We start from the raw sequence: 25057 nt of genomic DNA, 5'->3' as shown, positions 1-25057 counted from the left end.
GGAAGGGTGCAGACAGCTGCCATGGAGAGTGTAAAGTGGGGCCGTGACCTTGCCCTCAGTTGAGAAGCCTCAGGCTCTAAATGTGGCAGAAGGGGACACAACGGGCAGCTCCATAGAGTCCAGGAAGCAGGGCAGAGCCCGGAGGGGACAGTGGGCCCGAGACCCCCGAGCGGGCCTCAGGACCGGCCTCTCCTCCCGCAGATGTGGTAACCAGAGATGAGTTCCTCAGGAAGCAGAAGATGGAAACCATCATCCACTCGCGGGAGAAGAACCCCAACACCTTCGAGTGCGTGGTCCCCGCCCACATCGAGGCTGTGGCGGCCAAGGTGAGATGGGCTGGAGGCTGGCGGGGCGGGGGTGCAGACCTGCTCCCCACCCCTGGCCCGGTGCACCCGGTCCTCGCTGCCTCTGCCACGTGCAGGCTTCTCCAAGCCCTGCCCCCCGGCTCTCACAGGCACTTAAGTTTGCAACCTCCTTCTATTTCTTTCTTTTTTTTTTTTTTTAGTAATTTTGTCTTTATTTTCGTTTATTTATTGGCTGTGCTGAGTCTTCATGCCTGTGCAGGCTTTCTATAGTTGTGGTGCTCCAACTTGTCATTGCAGTGACTTCTCTTCTTGCAGAGCACAGGCCCTAGGCACCTGGGCTTCAGTGGTTTCGGTTCCCAGGCTCTAGAGCGCAGGCTCATGTGGGATCCTCCCGGACCAGGGATCGAACCCCTTCTTCTGCGCTGGCAGACAGATTCTTTACCTCTGGGCCACCAGGGAAGCCCTCCCCTGTTTCTGGTGGCTTCCTGGTGCTGGTCCTCTGGTCCACGTTGTTCTGGGATGTGTGCGCACCTGGCTGTGATAACAGGGGCCAGAGGTAGCGAGCGAGCGGGCAACAGGGACCCTGTTCTCCAAACTGGGGAGATGGACCATCAGGAGTGTTCTAGGCAGTGGTGCAGGAAAGCTGTCTATAGGCAGTTTGGAATCTTCTGGACCTGGGCTTCATGACCCTGGCCAGCCCTGAGCACAGAGTTCTTCCTCGATCTGGGTCTGAACAAAAACGGGGCTCTCAGCCTCTCTGGGGCAGCAACCTGGGGGGCGGCAGGAGCAGGCATCCAACCCGGAACTCTGAATTATGCCGTCCAGCCGACGGTCTCTCCCGCACCCTGCCGCCTTGTCACACCAATCAGAGCTCGAGCAGAGCTGTCAGCTAGCCTTAAACAGTTTGTTGGGTATTAAAGTTCAGGGAATTCTGACAGCTGGGGTGGATGGGAAACAGTGGGCAGGGTTGGGACTGAGATCGTTTCAGCTGCAAAGGAGATTGCATTCAAGAATCTGTGCTGTTAGAAGTCCAGGAGCAGCTATACTGTCGAGACGGGAGCAGTGACCAGAAGGGCTTGGGGGCCGGGGGATGGCCATCTCTGCTGCTGGACCTGGGGGCTGGTTCCACCGGCACGCTCAGTTTGTGGCAGTCCACTGAACTGCCGGCGTAGGAACCCATGTGCTTTTCTGTATTCAGATTCTCTTTCGGTGCAAAGGGGTTTTCAAGTGGCACCTTCAGTAAAACAGGGACCATCCTGCAGAAACGATGAGCTCCCAGGCCTCAGGAAGTTGTGCCTGAGAACCCCTCCATCCTCGCGGGACCCTCCAGCCCACCCCACCCTCCAGGTGTCTGACACCCCTGGCCTAGTACCACGAGTGCTTCTGGAGGTGGAATAGAGAAGCAGGTGTCCTCCACGCTGACTTTGATTTTTATTAAGACTCATTCACGCCGCTTGATTCACCCCAGGCTGGGTGCTGGGCTCCACCCATTGCCCGGGCCTGTGCAGGGGAGGCAGGTGTCCAGACGGGTGGGCTTGTCTCTTGGAGGTTGGGTTCCGCTGGTGGCACTCGGGGGCTCTCTCGCCCCATGGAGCCTGGCGCCCAGGTGGGCTGGCAGGGCGGTGGGCCCCTGCTGACCGCCAGCCACTGTACCTGCAGAACAAGCACTGTCTGCTGGAGGCGGGGATCAGCTGCACCAGAGACCTGATCAAGTCCCGAATCTACCCCATCGTGCTCTTCGTCCGCGTGTCAGAGAAGAACATCAAGAAGTTCCGGTAGGGCTCTGGGACCCCAGCCCCAGGTCCTCCACTCCCCAAGCTCTGAGGTCCCCAGGAAGAGCTGCTGGCTGTGTCCAGCACACCCCCACCCCCACCCTGAACATGCCTTTAGTGTCTGTCCCCAGCCCAGGGGGACATGGCCCTAACCCCCAAGACTGAAGACAGTAACACACACACACACACATCCCCAGGAGGGTGAGCACCAGGGGCCCCAGGTGCTCTGGGAAGCCAGCACCTCTGGAGCAGACCCACCACAGCGAGGCCAGGCCCGGACCTGTGTGGGACACCAGGCCGTGCGGGACATGATGTTCAGTGAAATAAGCCAAACACAGAAAGACAGCTGCTGCCACGACTCCACTTGTCCGAGGGCCGTCTGGAAGTCAGATGCACAGAGACGGAAAGTAGAGGGGCGGGTGGGGAGTGATGGCTTAATGCACAGTTTCAGTTTTACATGAAAAAGTTACGGGGATGGAGGCACATCAGTGTGAATCACGCACCGCTGCTGAACCATACCCTTAAAAATAGTCAAGATGAGAGGTTTTGTTTTCTTTGAACTTGATCACAATTAAAAATTAAAATGGACCTTTTTTTAAAAAAAAAATAGTCCGCACCTCTTAGACTTCCCTGATGAAGAGAATAAAAGGGCACAGTAGAAGGTGCAGAACGTGGACACCTGCAGAAACACGGCCGGAAGGCGGCGGGGTGGGCCGGGCCGGGGGTGGGCGCCTCCAAGCCACGCCCCGCAGCCTGGCCCACGCCGCGGTCTCTCCCCGCCCGCCCGTCTGCAGGAAGATGCTGCCCCGGCCCGAGACGGAGGACGAGTTCCTGCGCCTGTGCCGGCTGAAGGAGAAGGAGCTGGAGGCGCTGCCCTGCCTGTACGCCACGGTGGAGGCCGACATGTGGGGCAGCGTGGAGGAGCTGCTGCGCGTCATCAAGGACAAGATCGCCGAGGAGCAGCGCAAGACTGTCTGGGTGGACGAGGACCAGCTGTGAGGCGGGGCCGCCGCGCATCTGAGCGGGACTCGGGGCGGGGTGTCCGGATCCCGAGGGGCGAGGGGCACCCTGCTGCCTCGATGGCCTGGGGCGGGGGCTGCTCCGGCCTCCAGGTTAGAGACCCCTCCAGGGAGCCCCGGGGCAGGTGTGTCTCCGGAGGGAGCAGGAAGGCGTCTCCTCCACCCGGCACTGACCTGCTGAGTCGGCCAGCCCGTGCTGGCCTGAGAGGGGAGGCAGGACCCCCAGGAAGGACGCAGAGCCGGTTGGGAGGCCGGTGGCCCTGGAAGCCAGGACAGCAGTTGAATGTAACGCGTGGAACAGGAGGGCTGCCTGTTGGGCGGGCGCTGAAAGCCAGGCGTCCCCCAGCCCTGGGACACAGGAGAGGCACATTCCCAGGCAGAAGGGGAGCGTGCTGTGCTGTTATTTTTTTTTGCATTAAAATGTCTCTATTTCCTTATTTTCAACCATTTGTTTGATAGTTTGCTTCCTGGGTGGCTCCGCTGGTAAGAGATCCATCTGCGATGCGGGAGACCGGGGTTCCATCCGTGGGTTGGGAATATCCCCTGGAGAAGGGACCGTCTACCTGCTCCGGTATCCTGGACTGGAGAATTCCATGGACTGTATAGTTAGTTCATGGGATCTCAAAGAGTCGGACTCAACTGAGCGACTTTCACTTCCACTTTGAGGGACTTTCAGCTCTTGCAGCCTTCCTAGCTGCAAACCACCCCCAGCAAGCTCAGTTCAGGCCCCGAGTCATGTGCAGGGTGAAGGTGGGGTGACGGTGCACCCGTTTTCCCGGGATTTACACCTGATTTACACCTGGGTTCGGGGTTAATAACTGATGGCACCCTCTGACTAAGATGTGTTCTGATTTGGACGATGCCATCATACCTGGGACGGGCCCCTCTTTCACGGGCTGCCTAGAAGGTCTCACTGTCCACACCCCTAAGTCGGACATTTCTGAGCAGGTGCACGCACAGGGCAAGAGCCAGCAGGCAGTGCTTCCTCCAGCACGAGCCCCAGAACCAGGTTGGATGTGCCGGGTCTGGAGAGACCATGATCGCAGTGGTCCCGCCGAGATTATCCAGGGCCAGATAAGCCGTGTGAGGAGACGGCGAGCTGGAGGGTCTTCCCCTTCCATCTTGTTAGAGCTCTACGAGAAACAGTAAATTTTCCCCAAGCCCGGGCAATCGTGTTTCCACTTAGAAACCATTGCCTCCTCGTAAGTACTTAGAGCCAACGGGGACAGACGTGACTGGAAAAGAGTCCCGGAGTCAACAGCCTGCTGATTTATTTATATTTACTTATTTAACTGCAGAATTCTCAGGCTTGTGCAGAATAATCAAAGCGGCAGCTTGCATATAATTGGGGATGGTGGGGGGGATGTGGACAAAGAGGGGTGAAGACAGGCCACGCTTGAAATACCTTGAGAGAATTTGTAGTGGGTTTTCCCCCCAAGTACTCTTCGGCGGGACGCAGGCTGTAGGGCTGTATGCATGTTAATGACCTGGGACGGGAGGAGAGAAGGCCGAGTTCTGTGGTCACTCCCTGGGTAAAAGCGGACGCCCATGTGTACCACCCATGTGTACACTCACACTTTTCTAGGGAGAATTCCAAGCTTCTTCAGATTCCTAAGTGTCATGTAATTCCTTCCCCCCACGCCAAATTAAGAACAATCGCTCTTGAGTTGGGCAAATATTAGCAACTATTTTTGCGCTCCTGCACTGCACCAAGCACTTTATAAATGTTCTCTTGCTTACTGTCCCCAAACTCTTCTCCATGTTATACAGAAGAAAATTGAGGTTCAGAGAGGTTACATCACTTGGCCGAGGTCTCACGGCTGACGGCCGGAACCCCGCCCAGGCCGGGCTGACCTGCCGCCTGCAGGCCCTTGGCTGGATCTTCCAGCTCAGAGGTCCTGTTCGGGGCCCTGGTGGCTTCTCCCTGCCTGCATGGGGAAGTGGTTGGCATCCAGGGCAGTGTCTGGACCGGGAACAGGTCGCCTAGCGATCGGATCACGAAGACGTGGACTTCCTCTTCTGGACCAAGGCAGCCTTCTGCCCAGCCGTGCCACCTGGGCTGGCCCTGGGTGTCTGCCTCCCCAGGCCGCTGTCTGGGGATGAGAAGGGGGCAGCGCAGGAGGGGAGTGTCTGGGCTCTGGAGCCGTCCCGCTGCACTCGAACGCCGAGGGCCTCGGTCCTCCTGTACACGTGTCCCCCGGCTCCCTCCCCGCCCGGGGTCTGTCTCTGGCGGCCCCCACCATCTCGGCCAGGCCCGCATCCTGGACTCACCAGGCTGTGTGTTGCTGGGGAGAGGCAGCCCAGGAATGACTCCATCCTCAAGAGACTCTGAGCAGCTTCAAGGAGGCCGCAAGTGCAGAGCACCTCCCCGCCCGGCCCGAAGCGGCCGGGGGTCACGGGGACCGTCATCTGCAAGGGACCAGGAGCCTCAGAAGGGAGAGGCTTCAAGAAAGACGTGCGGGTCATCCTCGTTTCCAGTCTGGGATTTTTGTACCTGTTTTTTAATAAGGCATTCAGAGGTCAGAAGCTGCGCCTTCTAAGAGGCCACCCTGTAAAATTCTCAGCCCTGCTGGTCCCCATTCCCTACACACAGGAGCCCCCCCTTCTCAGGTCTGTGAACCTCCCCGGTCCTCCCGCACAGACAGGCAGGACCCGTTCCTAGCCCCTCTCTGTTGCACAACCGTGAACACATTATTCACACTGTTCTCTGCTTGCTTTTTTTTCCCCCCCTTTTTACTGAAGCATGCGTCTGGGGACCCTCACAGCTGTCTAGCATCCCTGTCTGGACCCATCATTTCCTTGGCCACCCACACCAACAACCCCAGGAACAGCTGTGCCCTTCACCCCGATACCCGGAGTCCCCGCAAGACATGCTCCCCAGAGAGGGATTTGCAGGACGGCTTCCCTCCCCCCGCGGTCACATCACCTTCCCCAGAGGTCTTCCGCTGCTGACGCCCGGCCCTCTGCTCCCAGACCCCTCCATTCCTGCTCCCCCACCCCGATCTGCAGGGGCCACTGGCATCTGGAGGACCCTCTCTTCACCACCCTCAACAGTCCCGACACCCTGACATCTGGTGCTGCTCTTGCCTGCAAAAGGATGCATGTGCTTTGTGAACTGTGACCGTTCCCAGGGGCTCAGGGGCGGCCTTTGGTGCTGGGACCCTGGTCCACCTCCACGAGACAGGTGCTGACCCTGCCCCCGTCCTCTCGAGACAGTCGTCCACACAGGCCCCAAACTGAATCCACCCCTCCACCCCACCCTCCCCCTGACACGGCCACTCAGCCAGACACCTGGCTCCCATTCTCTCTCTCTCTCTCTCTCTCTCTCTCTCTCTCACACACACACACACACACACACACACACACACATCACCACGTTCTCATCTTGTTGATTAAACTCTCTGCTCCCTGCCAAACCCATTGGCCTCTCCCATGTCCCACGGCCACCACACGGGTCCAGGTGGACCTCGTCTCTCCTGGGACGACTCCCCACGCAGCACGTACCACACAGGGCCATGTCAGCCCTCCGGCGCTCCCCCTGGATGCTGGGGCCTCACACACTGTTCCTCTTCCCTGAAGTACTTCTTTGCACTCTGCCTGACCAGCTCCCACCCATCCATCAGGTGTCACCGGACCACCTGGGGGAAAGGCATCTCCCTTCCACACCCCGTCACCCTCATCGTCCCGCCTTTGGGCCTTTGGAATGACTCTGTCACCTGTCTTGACCTCTCGACTATGAGCTGCTCAAGGGTAGGGAGCATGCCCGTCTCATTCACCCCTCGCCTCCAATGCCCAGGTGCTGGCCGCCTGCTGGGATTGGACACACAAGAAAGCAAATCATTGCATTCCATCAGAGTTTTCCAGGGACCAGCAGGGATGTGACGGGCTTCTCAGGTGGTGCTAGTAGTAAAGAATCTGCCTGCGATGTAGGAGAGCTGGGTTCAGTGCTTGGGTCGGGAAGATCCCCTGGAGAAGGAAAATGGCAACCCGCTCCAGTATTCTTGCCTGGAGAATCCCATGGACAGAGGAGCCTGGCGGGCTACAGTCCATGGGGTCACAAAGAGTCGGACACGACTGAAACGACTTGACACACGCACAAGCAAGGATGTACAAGAGTGATGTGAGCCAGAGGAAGGCAACAGGTGGGGACCATGGCAACCTGGGAAACACACAATCCATCTGAGAGCGGCCGCTGGAACTCAGTCCCAACTGCTTGGTTCCACTTAGGAAGCAAGCTCTGTCTTGCCAGATCCTCTGGTCACTCAACCAGCGTGACTCCTAAGTTCCTGCAGAGTCTGGACCAGCCTGCGTCAGGCATCCGCCCCTGCTTTGACCAGCCAAGGGTACTGGCCGACCGGGATTGGGGGACCTGCCATTTGTAGAGAAGGGGTCATAAGTGGGGGTCCCTCAAAGACCCTCCCCACTCTGTAATTCCGGCTTTCCTCATGGCCTTAGGCTTTGGAGGAGAAAACAATAATCCAAGAAAGACATCAGAGATCATTTCCCACATGGGCAGCTCAGAGATGCAGCTCGGAGACGAAGCTCAGAGACGACAGTAAGCGGCACACAGCTGATACCCTCCGTGGCCCTCCCTCGGCTCACAGCTAACTTTTCTCTGGATCCAATCGTGTTGTTGAATTTTTATGCATTTTTTTTTAATATAAACTGAAGGCAGATGTCACTTTTGCTCTCGGGGCTCATGGGGGTCTCCAGGGAGCTGGGCCCCCCGTAAGCTTCTCCTAAGGGGCCAAGTCCTGCCCCACAGGCCTGGGTGGGGGCATGGTTGGCTGGCCCAGCAGCTCCTTGGCGCCTTGTTAGCAGAGCTCTGTTGATGGATGAAGCGGCAATGGCCGGGCTGGGGAGCCGCGGCCACGTCGGCCAACCTGCCTGCGCTCACACCGATTCACCACCACCTCCCTTTAGCTATCTGCTCGTGCCCGCCTCCGAGCGCCGCTGCAGGTGAGTCTGGCGGGGATAGCCGCTTTGGGGGGTCCCAGACCTTCCAAACTAGCCAAGCAGCACCTCCCATGGATGAGCACGCCGACTGTGTGCTGGGAACCTTCCCGTACGTCATTTCCAAACCTGGCACACAACTGTGCCCACAGGAAATATCCCCCGTTTAACAGCTGGGGAACCTGAGGCTGGGAGGGGCCTTGCCGCCACCCCCCCAGCCCAGGAAGGGGCAGAGCTGAGACTTGAGAGGGAAACCTCAGGATGTCCCTCACAGTTGCCAGGGGGCTTCCGGGTGTAGACTCACCAGGAGCTGACATCAGGCTCCAATTTAGGGGCAGGGGTCAAGGTCAGACAAAGGTCAGGGAGACCGGCGTGCTCATGGGGGAGCACCGAAGAGGGAGAGGGCTCCCCTCACCCCTGCACAGGTCACAGGGGTCACTGAGATGCAGGCAGCTTTGACTTCATCCGCCCTGGCCCCTCACCGGTCACCCACCCGTGCTGACCCCACACCCCTCACCCCCTGCACAGGCCTTGGTGCCAACAAAGCCTCCCGCACCCAGGAGCGCCCGGGGGCCCGGGTCCCTGGGGCCTGGGCTTGCCCTCCCCGGCTGAACCGTGCAGGCAGGAAGTCTGGGTCTCTCGGGCGTAGGGGAACCACCGTGAGGCTGCTGCCCGGGAAGGGGGGGCGTGCAGGAGAAAGAGGAGAGGAGGGTTTGGGCTTTCTGGTTTGTTTGGATTCTAAAATTAGCCGCTGGAGAGTGAGGGGGCCGAGGGCTCACACCCCACTCTCGGCCCAGGCTGCTGCGAAACCCCAGGTGCTTGGCTAAAAATTGTATTGAAAGTTTCCGAGCCGGTTGGGGTGACTGGAAATGAATCTGTGATACAGGAATTTCTTTCTTTCCTATCACATGTCGTGCTCAGTTCTGATCTTGTTTTGACCGCCGCGGCGTGTCTCCCCCAGCCTTCGTGTCTCTGACTGGACGTGAGTGTGGGTGTGAGGCTGCGAAATCGTGTTTGCCTTGGGGTGGGGGTGGGGGCAGGCGGGGTGGGGGAGGTGGGAAACAGAAAGACAGACAGGCAGAGAGACAGAGCTCGAGGCCCAAAGACTGTCAGCTCCTCCAGAACGAGGGCCGCTCTTCCCCTTGGGTGCCCCCAGCCGAGGTCCAGCGCCGGGCGGGCACCTGGCGTCCCATAGACTGTAGCCCGCCAGGCTCCTCTGTCCATGGGATTCTCCAGGCAAGAATACTGCAGTGGGTTGCCATTTCCTTCTCTAATATGTTTTAAGATACGTTTATGATATGTTTCATATCTTTTATGACATGTTTCAGATATGTTAGTATGAGATGCTGAATATAGTTCCCTGGGCTTACAGTAAATCCTTATTGTTTCCCTGTTTTTATATAGCAGTATATGTTAAACTCTTAATTTGTTCTCCTTCTTTCATCTTTGGTAACCATAAGTTTATTTTCTGCATCTGTGAGTCTGTGTCAGTTTTGTAAATAATTCCGCTGTATTATTTTTCAGATTCTACATATAAGTGATGTCATATAATATTTGTTTTTGTCTGACTTACTTCACTTTGTGTGATAATATGTGGGTCAGATTACCATGATGCTGCAAATGGCAACATTTCATTCTTTTTTACGGCTGACTAGTATTCCATTGTGTATATGCCTCATCTTTTCTAGCCCATTCCTCTGTCGATGGACACTCAGGTTGTCTCCATGTCTTAGCCATTGTGAACGGTGCTTCTATGCACACAGGACTGCATGAATATTTTTTCATTATAGTTCTGTCTGGATATACACGCAGGAGTAAGCTGGCTGGGTCATATGGTAACTCTGTTTTTAGTTTTTAAGGAGCCCCAATACTGTTTTCCATAGTAGCTTCACCAATTCACATTCCCACCAACAGTGTAGGAGGGCTCCCTTTTCTCTACACCCTCTCCAGCATCAAAATAACATTTCTAGATGCATAAAATAAAATTCATAGGCTTGCAAAGGAAGCTGTCTTTGTTGAAATATAGTTATCAAAATATTTAAAGAGCAAACCCATAATTTGGTAACTTATGTGCTTTGCTGAGAAGATGTTAAATAACAATATTCAACAAGAAGACCCAGTGATGGGGCGGACCACTGTCATTATCCCAGGGTCGGGAGGAGCACAGGGGGGTCTCAAGTCTCCTGTGACAGCAGCAGGGGACGCGGGGACCCCGGACTTCTCCATCAGCCAGTCCCAGAGGCTGTGCCCACAGCCCTGAGGCCACCGTGTCCACTCACAGCGGAAGGAGAGACGCGCTTTCAGTCAGGGGTTCAAGAAAATGAAGATGTAATTTTTCCAGTCAAAACTCACAGACCCCGCCCGCACCCCCTCCCCCGGATTCTGTGCACCGACCCAAGTGCAGAACCCCTGGCAGAGGGGGGTCTTCCTGGAACACGACTGGGTCACCTCACTCCCCTGCTGCAGACCTTCCCACTGGGAGGTGCGGGGGGGTGGGGGATGAGAGTGACCGACCCTGGCTTAGCAGCCGGCCCCGTCTGGCCCCATCTGGCACCTTCTCCACATCCAGCCAGGCTGGACGTGCCCCTTGGGGGCATCTCCCCCAAATTCTTCCCATCTCCTCTGCTGGGGGCGTGTCCCCTCAGCCCTCTCTAACCCTCCTTGTCCCCCCCACCGGATATGGTGGAGAGCCAACCCCCATTCACATGCAGGTGACCTTGTTTGGAAACATGGTCTTTGCAGATGAATCCAGTTAAGATGAGCTACAAAGCTTCAGGTACGCGAGACACAGGAGTTCTGGGACCTGACTGACAGCGCAGTGAGACTGGGTGACAACACTGCATCGTATAAGTGAGTTTGCTACGAGGATACATCTTAAATAAAGAGTTCTGGGACTTCCTCGTGCTCCAGTGGTTAAGACTCCACACTTCCAATTCAGGGGGTGAAGATTCCATCGACCCCTCGTTGGGGTCACCAAAGCATAAAACAGAAGTAATAACTGTAACAAATTCAGTCAAGACTTTAAAAATGGTCCACATCACAAAACTCTTTAAGATAAAAAGACTTCTCACCACACACTGGGCTTCCCTGATAGCTCAGTTGGTAAAGAATCCACCTGCAATGCAAGAGACCCCGGTTCGATTCCTGGGTCGGGAAGATCCACTGGAGAAGGGATAGGCTACCCACTCCAGTATTCTTGGGCTTCCCCGGTGGCTCAGCTGGTAAAGAATCCGCCCGCAATGCGAGAGACCTGGGTTTGATCCCTGGGTTAGAAGGATCCTCTAGAGAACAGAAAGGCTACCCACTCCAGTATTCTGGCCTGGAGAATTCCATGGACTGTATAGTCCATGTGGTCACAAAGAGTCGGACACGACTGAGCAGCTTCCACTTTCACTCACCACACGTACGCATGCACACGCGTGCACACACACACACACACACACACACACACACGGGCAGCCACGCAAGGGGATGGATTAGTTAACTTGATTGTGGCAATCTTTTCATGATGAATGCATATATCAAAACATCAAGCAGTACAACTTGGATGTTTATAAATTTTATATGTCAAAGAACTTCTCTGAACACAACAAAGAATCAATGAGGTTGTAGTGGGCCAATGGTGTCTCTAATCCAGTGACCGGAGTCCTCAAAGGAGAAGCAAGGAGGAGAGTTGGACACAGAAACTCAGAAAGAGCATCACTGTGTGAGGACAGAGGCAGGGGCTGGGGTGGTGTGGCCAGAAGCCAAGGAAACTCCGGGGCCGCCAGAGCCGGAAGAGGCGGGAAGGACCCTCCCCTGGAGCCCTGGACGGAGAACCAGCCCTGCGGCCACCTTGATGGTGGACCTCTGGCCTCCAGAACCAGGAGAGAGGACGTTTCTGTTGCTTTAAGTCACATGGCTCAAGGTCATTTGTTACGGAAGCCACAAGAAACAGACCCAGGATATAAACTCCAGCAGAGCAAGGACGTTTTCTTGGTCGCCTAGTCACGCACGCAGTCGGCACTCAGCAAGTGTTCGGAAAGGCTGACTGTGTTCCCAGAGATGTCCAGGTGGGGGCGGCACTTGCGTCCATGGCGGCGCAGGCCCCCAGGTCTCACGCTGACCACCACCCTGGACTCGGACTACCTCCCTGCTGGGTCTGCAGTTGGTGGGGGAGGTGCTCAGACATTCCCCACACCCCTGGGACCTCCTCCTGGGTCTCTTTCATCCTTCTGTCCCCAAACCTGGATCATGCTGGGAGTGCTGGCGAGGAGCCAGAAGCCCTGCCTCCAGGGTGCAGCCCCGGCGGGGGTGGGCCAGGCTCACGGCAGAGGCCCCGCAGCCTCCTTACGATGGCCCTGAGACTGCATCTGACCTTGAAGGTGTGTCTGACCTTGAGCGTAGCTGGACCCCAAAGCAGGAAGGAAGGCAGACCTTCGGACAGAGCTTGGGCCGGGGAGGTCGGGCCCAGAACTCACCCCAAGGAAGTTCATCTCCCACCTGGCCCCGAGGCCCTGACAGCTTAGAGCAAACAACTCCCCAGACGTCATGGTGGCCCCGTGCTCCAGAGGAGAGGGAGGGGGAAAGACAGGCCGCCAGCACGGGTACAGTAAGAGCAGCTCGAGCTGACCCTGGTCCTCCCGGAGCGAGGGCGAGGGGCTGGGGGGGCCTGGCCGCATCCACCCGGGCAGGGAAGTCCCCACGCGGCCACACCTGCAGGAACAACTTCCAGGTCGTGAGCCGGAAGCAGGGTGGCCAGCCTAACCCGTGGGTATTGGCATCTGAAATGCAAGTTCTGATGCCCACCCCCTCCCACAGCTCTTAGTGCTGCAGAGAGAATTGAGGAGGGTGTGGGAAGAAGGTGCCCAGATGCCCCGAGCCTGGAGGAGGGGCTGAGGAAGCCGGTGTGCGCTTCAGGAGACGTCTCAGTGCCATCTACTGATCTGGGTTCTTGTTCTTTAGTCGCTAAGTCATGTCTGATTCCTTTGCGACCCCATGGACTGTAGCCCGCCAGTCTCCTGTGTCCACGGGATTTCCCAGGCAAGAACACTGGAATGGGTTGCACTTCTTTCTCCAGGGCATCTTCCCTGACCCAGGGATTGAACCCGCGTCTCTCGTGTCTGCTGGGTTGGCAGGCGGATTCTTTACAGCTGAGCCACCAGGAGGCCGCTGATCTGGGAGGAAGGCGTTAAACGCGTCTGCTGATCTGGCCCAGCCTTGCTCACGCTGTCATCGTCAGCCTCAGGACTTACAGCCGTCGTCAGCTCGAATTACCATCAACTGGTATATTTTTCCAGACGTTTTCTTTCCTTTTGCTTACTATCCTTTTTGTTGACTGTGTGCATGTGTGTGTGCGCGCGTGCACATACGCGTACATTCATCAGTTTCAGTAAATGAGTTTCTAGGCTGGGAAGACTTCTAGTGCCCTCTAGTGGTGAGAAGGGCTTCCTTACGCTGTGCGTGTGTGTGCAGGTGTGTGTACGTAGTTGTGTGTGTGTGCGGTGTGTGTGTGCGTGCGTGTGTGTGTGGCTGTGTGTGTGTGGTTGTGTGTGTGTGTGGCTGTGTGTGGTTGTGTGTGTGGTTGTGTGTGTGACTGTGTGTGTGGTTGTGTGTGTGTGGTTTGGGTGTGGTTGTGTGTATGTGGCTGTGTGTGTGTGGTTTGGGTGTGGTTGTGTGTGTGTGGCTGTGTGTGTGCAGTTGTGTGTGTGTGGTTGTGTGTGTGTGACTGTGTGTGTGGTTGTGTGTGTGGTTGTGTGTGTGGTTGTGTGTGTGTGTGACTGTGTGTGTAGTTGTGTGTGTGTGGTTTGGGTGTGGTTGTGTGTGTGTGGCTGTGTGTGTGCAGTTGTGTGTGTGTGGTTGTGTGTGTGTGACTGTGTGTGTGGTTGTGTGTGTGGTTGTGTGTGTGGTTGTGTGTGTGTGTGACTGTGTGTGTAGTTGTGTGTGTGTGGTTTCGGTTTGGTTGTGTGTGTGTGGTTGTGTGTGTGGTTGTGTGTGTGTGGTTTGGGTGTGGCTGTGTGGTTGTGTGTGTGGTTGTGTGTGGTTCTGTGTGTGTGTGGTGTGTGTGTGGTGTGTGTGTGGTGTGTGTGTGTGGTTGTGTGTGTGTGGTGGTGTATGTGTGTGGTTGTGTGTGGTTGTGTGTGGTTGTGTGTGTGGCTGTGTGTGGTGTGTGTGGTTGTCTGTGTGTGGTTGTGTGTGTGTGACGTGTGTGGTTGAGTGTGTGTGTGTGTGTGGTGTGTGTGTGTGGTTGTGTGTGGTTGTGTGTGGCTGTGTGTGGTGTGTGTGGTTGTTTGTGTGTGGTTGTGTGTGTGTGAGGTGTGTGGTTGAGTGTGTGTGTGGGGGGTTGTGTGTGGTTGTGTGTGTGTGTGGTTCTGTGTGTGTGTGTGGTGTGTGTGGTGTGTGTGTGTGGTGTGTGTGTGGTTGTGTGTGGTTGCGTGTGGTGTGTGTGGTTGTGTGTGTGTGTGGTTGTGTGTGTGTGAGGTGTGTGGTTGAGTGTGTGTGTGGTGTGTGTGTGGTTGTGTGTGGTGTGTGTGTGGTGTGTGTGGTTGTGTGTGTGTGGTTGTGTGTGTGTGGTTCTGTGTGGTTCTGTGTGTGATGTGTGTGGTTGAGTATGTGTGGCTGTGTGTGCACACGTTTGTGTGCATATGTTTGGGTGCATGTGTGTTTGTGTGTCTGGACACGTGAGCACACGCGTCCCCTCGTGCTGGGTGGGGGGTCTGTTCGGTGGTGGTGGCACACACGTGGGTGCTGGCCCCTCGGTCATAGGTCACACACATGGGTGGAGACCCCGCCCCGGCTTTGCCCCATCACCCCGGCCCCGTTGGTGGCCCAGTTCCCTCCAGGCTGTGGCTGCCACCTGGCCCCCGATGCCCCTCGCCCTCTTCAAAGTCTCCCAAAAAGGCAACTGCCCGCTTGGCAAACCCAGCCCCCCGCAGATCGTCCGCCAGGCCGCGACCCTGCCCTCCATCAGGGCGACACGAGTCTCCCTGCATCCGCAGGGGAGGGGCCCCCCTGAGCAGCTCAGGCTGCAGACCTCCCGCGCGGCTCCTGGAGCGGGAACCAGGGCCTCCCTCCTGGGCAGCAACGCGGAGCAGAAGGGGCGAGCTCATCCCCCTGCAGCCACCTGGGCCCCCGAGGCCTCGTACCGCCCGGGAGGCAGATCCGTCCCGACACATCCCGCGCCCCCATCGCTGGGCCAGGGTGGCCTGTGTGAGAAGGAAATGCTCTCAGACTCCCCGGGGTTACTGACGCCCCGGGAGCAGGGTGGCCCTGAGGACCACGTGAACTCGAGAGCTGTCTCTGTGTTCCCAGTGTGCCCTGGGCACGGATCCATGTGAAACACACCGCATGTCTCATACACGGTCACCAACATACACAGTAACAACGTACATTCGTGCAGCAGAGAGGTAAACGGTCAATGGGGAACGTGGCTCCTTCTTGGGAGGGGGACGGGACACGATCAGGGCAGGGGCTTCACGATCACGGGCGGGGGGCTTCAGCCACACCTGTCAGGGTCCACCTCTTTCATGGAGCCTCAGGGAAGGACCTCCATGGAGCTGGGCAGGGTCCAGGCTCAGGGGCACCAGGCTCACGTGGCATCTCTCGGTGGCCTTCTGTATGCTGGAACTTTTCACGAGAAGGCAGTACAATGAAGTGGGGCATGGAAACCCCTCCGAGAGCTGCTGGGGGATGGACGAAGCCCCCAGCCCAGGGCCGGGGTCTCACTCGATGCCCAGCCCACACCATCCACCCCCGCCCCCCACCACAGCCGACAGCTCCCCACCCGCCAGCCCTGACCCGGGCCGGACTCTCCTCCCCAGCCTCAGGGTCAGCGCGTCCTCGTGAGTGGGTTTGCTTGCTCTTGAGCTGTGAACGTTTTAGCAACATACACAACGACCAGACTCTCGCCTGAAAGAACTCAGCCACCCACTCAGACAATGGGGTGTTTTCAACATGCAACACATTTGATCTGAGACGTATGGGGCTTTTTTTAATAATACAAAATATACTATAACATCATGTATGTGGTATATAGAAATAGCATCTATATACACTTATGCATACATCATATATGTGAGGGACATGACAATACTCAAGATGTGTTGGAGAGACTTATTTTTGTGTTATTGTCTACTTGAGAAAACAGTGCTGGCTTCCCATAAGTCATGACAATGACTTCCTTTTATCATTGATTTGTGTATATTGGGAAAAAAATAGACGATTTAAAGAAAGATGCAAGAACTCCCTTGGTGGTCCAGTGGTTAAAAATCTGCCTTGGAAGGCAGGGGACACAGGTTCGATCCCTGGTGGGAGAACTAAGATCCCACTTGCCTTGGGGCAACTAAGCCTGGAAAACTACTGAGCCTACATGCTCTGGAGCCCAACGAAAGAGCTCACAAAACAAAATGAAGATCCTGCATACAGCAACTAAGAGCTGATGCAGCCAAATAAATGCATATATGAAATATTTTTCTTTAAAAAAGAAAGATGCAGCTGGGGTCAGGATGGTGTGTCTGTGCTGATCAAGACCCTTTGCCCCCCGCCGGGGGTCCATGTGGGGCTGAGGCTCCCGTGCCCACTGACCAGGCCACCCTGGGGTCACCCAGAGGATGGGCATCTTTTTCTGTATCTGAAGGAACTATCCAGGCACCAAAAATTGTGAGGGTGGGAGTTGATCTCTGGAAGAGAAATGCATGGCGGACACTCAGCCTCCTTTCTGCCTGATGACTCAGGAACCACCTGTCTTTTCCACCCTCTCCATTCCATGGGGTCCACAGGCCTGAGGACCCCACAGTCAGTCCATGCCCAGGTGCCCGGGCTGGTGCCAACTCTCCTGCTCCCTTGCTGTGTGCTCTCAAGGACCCCGCCCCGGGCGGGGAAGAGCCCAGCTCCCAGGATGCCCACATGCCCACGCTGCTGTGTGAAGCCCCTTCTCACTGGGTCCAAAAAAGACCCTCTTATCATCTCAGCCACGGGGGTAGGACTGGGGGCACTCACCCTCCAGCCCCAGCCCCCCACCCCAGGGAGACCCGAGCAGCCTCTGGGGAGGCTCCGTGAGAATGCGGCCCCCACGATGAGCCAGACACTTAGGAACACAACCCGCGGAGCCCCCGAGGCCCCTGCAGGGGAGAAGCTCTCATCGCCTCTGGCAGAGGACGGGGGCTTGCGGCCGGCCGGTGCTCAGCGGTCCATGATGACCCAGGACGGGAAGCACGGGCTGGGGTGTGCAGGAAGGCCGGCCTCACTGCACGCGTGTGACCTGTGCACCCCGCAGAGAGGCCAACGCCCCTCAGAACGCAGGTGCCCATGGGGAGGGCACCCTGCGCTTGGCCTTCCAAAATACTGCGTCAACGTGGCAACCAGAGGCAGCACCTGGAAAGTGTCATCTTTGGACACGTGGGACAGGTGAGTTGGGGACCCCCAAAGAGCTCCCGGAATCTGGAACTCTCCTCTCTCCCCAAATCTCATCCCCACCTGGTCTGAGTATTTCATGTGGCTTTCAGCACTCTCCATCACTGAGCCTGCTGGAGGTGGGCACCTGAGCCAGGCAGGTATGCCCAGATGGGAGGAAGCTCAAGGAGGTCCCACAACTTTCCAAAGCGCCCCGGGTGGCAGGCCAGATGCCACCTCAGGTGCCCATCATCCCCTCCTGGAGCATTTGGCTGCAGCCCACCACCCCTCATAAAGAAGCCCCCACCCTGGGGCTGAGCCCACTTCTGACAGGCATGCCCCCCACCCCCACCGTGGGCCGGGATATAAATTAAAATTCAATTTCATTAAGCCAGTGAGCAATCAAGCCCTGGCTCTGGCTGACAATGCCGGGCAGGGGGCCTCGCTTCCTCGGCGGCCGTAATTCACCCGGCCTCCCCCGCTCTTGTTCGCAAACTGCTAGAGCTGCACTTTCCGCCCAAATTTATGGCGCTGGCAGCGTCTGGGCCTGAGTTACAGCTGCAGGTTTGATCGGGGACTGCATTATTCTGCATCTAATCCTCATGCCCTGACAGCTAGGGAACGGCCTGCTGCTCCCCCGGCGCTGGGCATTGTTCTCTGGCCGGCCCGGAGCCGGGGGCGGCCTGGATGCTGGGCCCAGGTCCCAGCCACCTACGCCCAGGCAGAGACCTGAAATCAGAGAGCCCCACCCGCGTGGGAGCAAACAACTGCAGAACACTCGCCCATGTCGTCCCGTAAAGGAGGGCAGGGAGTCCCATTTGTCAGATCAGCAAACCGAGGCACAGAGTTAAGTCACCTGCCCAGGAGATCTGGGCCTCACTGCTCAGCCACCGGAACACCCAGTGTCCATGGGTGCCTGCTGCAACCCTGCTTGTCAATGCCCCCCAAAAGAAGAATTCAGCAGGACAGAGAGAGAAGGGAGCCCACGGAATGCCAGGCTCGTGAAGCGAGCAAGGCAGTCCAGGGTGTCCCGAGGGGCACAGATGGCCAAGATGAGCTGTCACGTGGAAGACGCTGTGTGTGACGCGTGGGCAAAGCACGCAGGCATCCACGTGTGCGGGCTTGTGTGCTCACAGAACACCCGGGGCTGGAGATGCCCCGGTCAACAGGGCTCACCTCTGGGTTTAGGGACAGAGGGAGCAGGGCAGGGCTCGCCTTCCGCCAGGCACAAACCTGAGTGCTGCCATGAGCACATAACACTTCTGTAAGGTAAACACCATAAAGCTTTCCTCAAGGCCCACATCCCTGCCCGCAGAGCATCTGGCTGCATCTGGAAGTTTGCATACCCCCATCTGGGCTTCAGGTGTTCATGCGGATCCGCGGGAGGAGGGCTCAGCAATTCACGCCCCCATGACACTGGAACCCCTGGGCACCTCCCACAAGGACTGGGGCGCCCAGCCGGCCTCCCTGTCCTCTGACCACCCTGGCTGGCTTTGTGGAGGGGAGGGGATGCTGATTCGGGGACTGCAGAGTCTCGGGGGGACGTGGGGATCGGCCAGAGGCGGAAGCCCCATGCGGGCAGGAGGCAAGTGCAGCCCTGAGGGAGCATCTCCCAACCTCTCTCAGAGATGCTGCGAGTCCTTCGTCACCATTTCTGCCCCAGCTGCCCCTCCGGGCCTCCGCCCCTGCCCACAGCCTCTGAGAAGTGGGCTGATGGCTCCCACCACGTCAGGGAATTCTCAGAGCGTTGCATGCCCAACTTTGGCGGTCCATAGCAGGTGGTTCCTTTCCCATTTCCTGTTTTTCTGTTTGGAAAACCTGTATTTAACTAAAGTCTCTTTTGCATCCCTGAGCCCTACAATTTTCAGATAGGATCCCTGCCTCCAGGGACTCAGGGGTCAGAAGAGAAGCAGAACCAAGAGGGTGGAGGGTCATGCCAGGGCGAGCCCATGCCAGCCTGGGAAGAGGTCCAGTCCTCAGTGCCTCGGCCAGGAATGCTCCGAGGAGGGTCTCACGATGGGGGTGCCACGCACCGTCCCTCTCTCTCCATCGTGGCCTCCGCCCGGCTGAGTCCAGGTCACCATCACTTCCGGCTGGACACAACAGGGGTGTCCTGTCCACACCAGCTCCCTCCACCCCGCTCTCCTCTCTGACATCTCCGGGGTCCTGTGTGTCCTTTGAAAGGAGGGGCGAACCTCGTCCTCTCCCTGAGAGAGAAACCCCCCGTAGGGGTCGAGGATGCTCCTCGCTTGCTCACAGGGCTTCTTTGTGAGTTGAAATGTATTTTTCTCATTCCTAATTAACTCCCTGCCACCCCGCTCGCAGGAAAGCCTGATTTATTCCAGCCTTTCTGTATGCAGGGGACGGGTCATTTAATCTCAGCCAGTGCGGACTCCAACACACCGTCTCCATGAAATGCAGATCCCTCATCCCGTTAGCAACCTGCCAGCTCGCTTCCATCTTCCCACTGTCCACAAGCCCGGCTGTCCCAGGCCACGGCGGCTGTAAATCACACAGTCTCTCTTTTCTAATAGCACCCTCTGCCCTTCTGCGCACCTGTCAGCAGGACTCTGAAAGCAGCAGCTGGGTCCTTGCGCCCGTGGGGAGGCCCTGGCGGCTAATCCCCTGGGAAGCCAGGTGTTCTCACAGTCTGGCCCCCACAGCCACGCCCAGAGCCCTCCGCCAGGGAGCCCCAGCACCCAGATCCAGGGCTGGCCAGAGGCGGCTTGGACCCTCAAACAAGGAGCAGCATGAGCAGTGTGGTGAGTTGGTAAGAGAAGGGAAAAAATAAGACTCCTGATTTGAAAGGTTCCCCAATTTCTGTAAGGTCAATACTCCTCTCCTGGGCCAAAGCCAAGCTTGCGCCATGCTGCTGCTGAAGGCCAAGTTGAGAGGAGATACTCCCTGAGCCTCAGAGACTGGTCCAAGCGAGCTCCACTGGGTGGGAGGGGGTGGGGGTACACCCCCAGCCCTCACCTCTGGGGGTACAGTTCTGAGGAATGTTCCAGAAGACTCATCAAGGTCCACCAACAAGCCCGAACCCCCAAAGCCCACAGCCGTGAGCCCCTCGGTTGTGAGTTGAACTGTGTCCCCCCAAAAGATAGGCTGATGTCCTAATTTTCGGAGCCTGTGCTTGTGACCTTATTTGGAAACAAGGTGTTTGCAGGTGGTAGTTAGTTATGATGAGGTCACTCAGGCATAGGGAGGGCCTGAATCCAATGACCAGCATCTTCATAGGAAGGAAACTGGGGCACGCAGAGAGGAAAGCCCCACGTAAAGACACATCCGGTGGCTCATCCAATCCAATGATTGGCATCTTCATAGGGGAGAAACTGGGGCTCACAGAGGACGGCAAGCCACGTAAAGACACATTCATCGGCTCAAGTGGGAGGAAGGGGACATTTGGGCCCGGCGTGAAAGGGTAACTAGGATCCTGGCAGACCGAAGAGGAGGGGGTGGCAGGGCACGTCTCCAGGAGAGCGGGGACAAGCCCAGGAGTGCCAGTAACTTTCACAGCAAGTGTTTAGCTTGTTTCAGAAATTGTATGCAGGGCAGGACAGTCTTGACCAAAGCATGCCGTTACCATAGCACCCAGAGAAGCATCTGGTGTTGCATGAACACCCTCCCCAGACTGCAAACAGATGGATGGATTTCTTTTCTGGAAGAATGAGCCTCTGAGCTCTATGTCGTGATGACAACCACCCAGGTGGTTTTTGACAAGTCCTAAGTTGGGTCCCCCGGACAAAATTTTTTTCCTAGAGGTGTTGAACTACATTGTTCACAGTCCAAAGGCCCTGGTGCACTCAGCCACCCTCCAGAAGGTGAACCCAGACCAAGCCTGTGGACATGAGTCCCCACGCCCGTGAAATGCAGATGCCCTGGGTCAGTGATGTTTCTCTGGGCATGGACTTGACTGGGCATGAATCACCAGGAAAGCCCGAATAATGCCGATCCCCGGACTCTGTCTCCAGGATTCTGATTCCACCATGGGACCTGACATTATGCATTTCTCCTAAGTGCTCAGGTGATGCTGGTTCTGTTACACCACAGATGGCGTTTTGAGTAGCTTTGGACTCCAATCCTACCCCTGGTTCCTGCCTGGATGTCTCCAAACCCCACCCGGAAGAGAAGGTTCTTAGACGTCATCAGTGGCTGCGCCGCCATGCCGTCCTGCCAGCAGGAGGTGAGTCCCGTAGCTCTGCCTCCTGGCATCATCCACACGGTTTCGCGGTTACCATTCTCACAGGTGTGTCTCTCCTGGTGTCTCCATCTGCCTCTCACTAATGGCTAATGACAATGAATGCCTTTTCTTGCACTGACATGACATCCAAATGTCATTTTTAGGAAAATGTCTGCTCAAATCTTCTGCCCACTTTTTGTGAGGTTGTTTGTTTTCTTGTTCATGAGTGTTGAGAGCTCTTTGTATATTCTGGATACAAGTTCTTTATCGGTTAAATGTTTGGCTGCAGCCTCATCTTCAGAGGGTGGTTTTTCCAGTAGTCATATAAGGATGTGACAGCTGGAGAATTGATGCTTTTGACCTGTGGTGCTGGAGAAGATTCCCAAGAGTCTGTTGGATTGCAAAAAGATCCAACCAGTCAATCCTAAAGGAAATCAATCCTGAAAATTCATTGGAAGGACTGATGCTAAAGCTGAAGCTCCAATACTTTAGCCAGCTGATGCAAAGAGCCGACTCACTGGAAAAGGCCCTGATGCTGGGAAAGAGTGAAGGCAAAAGAAGAGGGTGGCAGAGGACGAGATGGTTAGATGGCATCACTGACTCAATGAAAATGAGTTTGAGCAAATTCCGGGAGATGCTGAAGGACAGGGAAGCCTGGCGTGCTGCAGTCCAGAGGGTCGGACATGCAAAGAGTCGGACATGACTGAGCAACTGAACAACATTTTCAGATCAAGGCCCAGGACCCAAGGGTGTGTCTCTGGGTACCTCAAAGTCACAGTCAATTATTTTAAAGCAAATCTGCACTGGTGACCACTCAGTGGTGTGGTCAGAGCACTGAGGCCCGGTCTGGGGAAGAGTCAGTAGGGGGGAAACTTGGGCATCTGAGAGGAGTTGATGAGTCCAGTTTGAAAAGAAAAAGAAAAGAATGTGCTGGGAGGAGAGAACACTGTGGACCCGCTCTGTCCAAGATGGTAGTCGCTGGACCCAGGCAGCTAGTGAGCACGTGACATGTGGCCTGTGAGACAGAAGAACCACGTTTTTTATTTCACTCCATTTTAATTTTAAAACTGACACAGGATTCAATTACTGGGCACCTTTTAAGTATATTTGGCCAACTCGTGCATGCTAACCTACTTTTGAAACTATTTTGTGAAGTCTCAACACAAATCAGATATTGCTGGTTAAAAGGTAATGTTCAGGTTGAGATGTGTTGCACTTGTAAAAGTCTCTGCACTTCAGAGACGTCACAGGAAGAACTTAAGCTATGTCACCTATAACTTTGATACTGATTCCATGTTGAAATGATGATATTTTGCACCTATTTGGTTAAAAGAAATATATTCTTAAAATTCCTTCCACCTGTTTTTATAATAAGGTGAGGAGACAGTTTTAGGTCAGCTACGTGGTTCACAAGGCTTCCCTGATGGCTCAGATGGTTTAGAATCTGCCCACAATGTCTGAAACCCAGGTTCAATCCCTGGGTCGGGAAGATCCCCTGGAGGAGGGCCTGGCAACCTACTTCAGTATTCTTGCCTGGATAATCCCATGGACAGAGGAGCCTGGCGGGCTACAGTGCATGGAGATGCAGAGAGTCAGACGTGACTGAAGCAGCTGGGCATGCACGCACATGGTTCGCGTTAGGGCATCCCGAGTCTGAGGTCAGATCTGCTCTGGGGGCCGGAGCAGAAGCCCAGCATGCTGGCAGCATGGACTCGCGGCCTGGCACACACCTGCCCCAGCCTGGGCATCCAGAGGTTGGGAAGGAGGCCACGCCCAGTCATGTAGAACAGGAGCCATTCGGGCGGACCAGGTGGAAGGACTTGGAGCGTTAACACACGTGATACACACACACACACACGTGCACACACCTCCTTCAGACCCTCCCTGTGGGGCAGGCAGCTGTCCCCTCAAGGCAGAGAATGCAAAATCTTGACCATTATTTTTTTTTTAATGTGGTTCTAGAAAGACGTGGAAAGAAAATCAGATCCTGAGGACACCCCGATTCTCCCTGCTCCCAAATGAGACGGAGCTCCTCCCTCGGGGGATGAGGTGAGGCCCAGGGGAGGATGTGCCCGGGGCTCTGAGAGGGGTCCTGCAGCCCGGCCCCCTCGGGCAGTAAGGGTGCAAGAAGCCCCGAGAGGCTGGACACCCGAGGAGAAATGAGGAGAGATGGAGCCCAGGAGTGGGTATGTGGAGGTTCACGGTGCTGACAGGGAGGAAGCTGGCAGCGAGGCAGAGGTCAGACCGTGCCGGCGAGCCGAGCGACGCAAAGGAAACACTCCCCGCGGAGGACGGGCACCTCGGGGCCGACACCTGGAGCAGAGGGGTCAGGAGTGAGCGCTCCCTTCAGGGGACCCCGGCGCGGGCGTGGGGCGGTGAGCACCAGGTGCCTCCCCAGCGCTAGTCCCCGTCGTTGTTGTTCAGTCACTAAGCCGTGTCCGGGTCTTTGCAGCCCGCCAAGTCCCTCTGCTCTCGGGATTTCCCAGGCAAGGATACTGGAGCAGGTTGCCATTGCCTCCTCCAGGGGATCTTCCCGCCCCAGGGATCCCTGTCTCCTGCATTGGCAGGCAGGTTCTTCACCACTGAGCCACCTAGAAGCCTGTAAGTCCCCACCACCCCCTAGAATGTAGCTGTCACTTCAGGTGGAAGGAAGGTCAAAGGGACACCCCCAAACTGTATGAGTTCCAATGACCATGTTTACCTGGAATTGGCCAAGATGACATTATCTGCCGGCAGTGAGGACGGCTCCGTGGCCACAGGGCTGAGTGTCAGAAGCACACAGGCCTGGTTCTCTTCCCCCGAGTCCGAGCAGTGGGAAATGCATGCCCACTGCCCAGGGGACCACTTCCTCCCCATAAGGCCAGGAAGCTTCCAGATCTCAGCCGTGTGGCTGAAGGCAGGAGTGGCCCACCCCTGGGGCTTAGCACCCCGAGCTAAGACCCTGCAAAGGGAACAGGGCCAGCCACCTTGGAGGTGTGTCGGAGGCTGATCTCATTCCTCGGGGCTGGCTGAGGGTCCAGGGAGGGAGACCGGGGCTGGGGGTGTTGGGCGGCTGATGAGAGCCCTTGCACATGCAGCCTTCCCTGAACGGCCAAGGCCAAGGCTGTGGGCAGGAGCAGTGGGCAGTGGTAAAACTGTAGGATGAACCGAAGTGACGTCACAGACCTCCCAGGCCTGGCTCCAGCACTCCTTCCCCAAAGCCATCCTGCCTCCTCACCTGCAGCTGCCCCAGGCTAGGGACGGAGGCCTCTCAGCCCAGCCCTCGACGCTGGTCACAGATGTCTGGTCCTGGAGGAGGGACTCCGGGCGCTAATGAGGACAAATGGTAGCCTGGAGATGCTGTCTCTGGCTCACTGATGACATTTCCCCCCCGGCCCTCTGTAGCTGCAGTTCTGGAGTCCCACGCTGGGTTTCCTGGTGTGGTGTGAGCGACCCCTGGTGGTGTTAAGTGGGAACTGC

General features: G+C 56.6%; 1 protein-coding gene across 3 annotated transcripts in view; it reads left to right on the top strand.

The window, feature by feature from the left end:
- The window catches only part of CARD11 (caspase recruitment domain family member 11), a 103224-nt gene extending 99722 nt beyond the window's left edge, over window positions 1–3502 (top strand). For all 3 annotated transcript variants that reach the window (XM_065920199.1, XM_065920197.1, XM_065920198.1), the window contains exons 23-25: window positions 202–326; window positions 1965–2080; window positions 2872–3502. In XM_065920199.1, the coding sequence (XP_065776271.1) occupies window positions 202–326; window positions 1965–2080; window positions 2872–3076 (446 nt within the window). In that variant the 3' untranslated portion in view covers window positions 3077–3502. The remainder of the gene's footprint in view (window positions 1–201; window positions 327–1964; window positions 2081–2871) is intronic.
- The last annotated feature ends 21555 nt before the right edge of the window (window positions 3503–25057 follow it).

Source organism: Muntiacus reevesi, chromosome 2 (genome assembly GCF_963930625.1).
Source record: "Muntiacus reevesi chromosome 2, mMunRee1.1, whole genome shotgun sequence".
NCBI lineage: Eukaryota > Metazoa > Chordata > Mammalia > Artiodactyla > Cervidae > Muntiacus > Muntiacus reevesi.
Note: the sequence above shows the minus strand (reverse complement) of the source record. Positions and strands in the feature narration are given on the sequence as shown.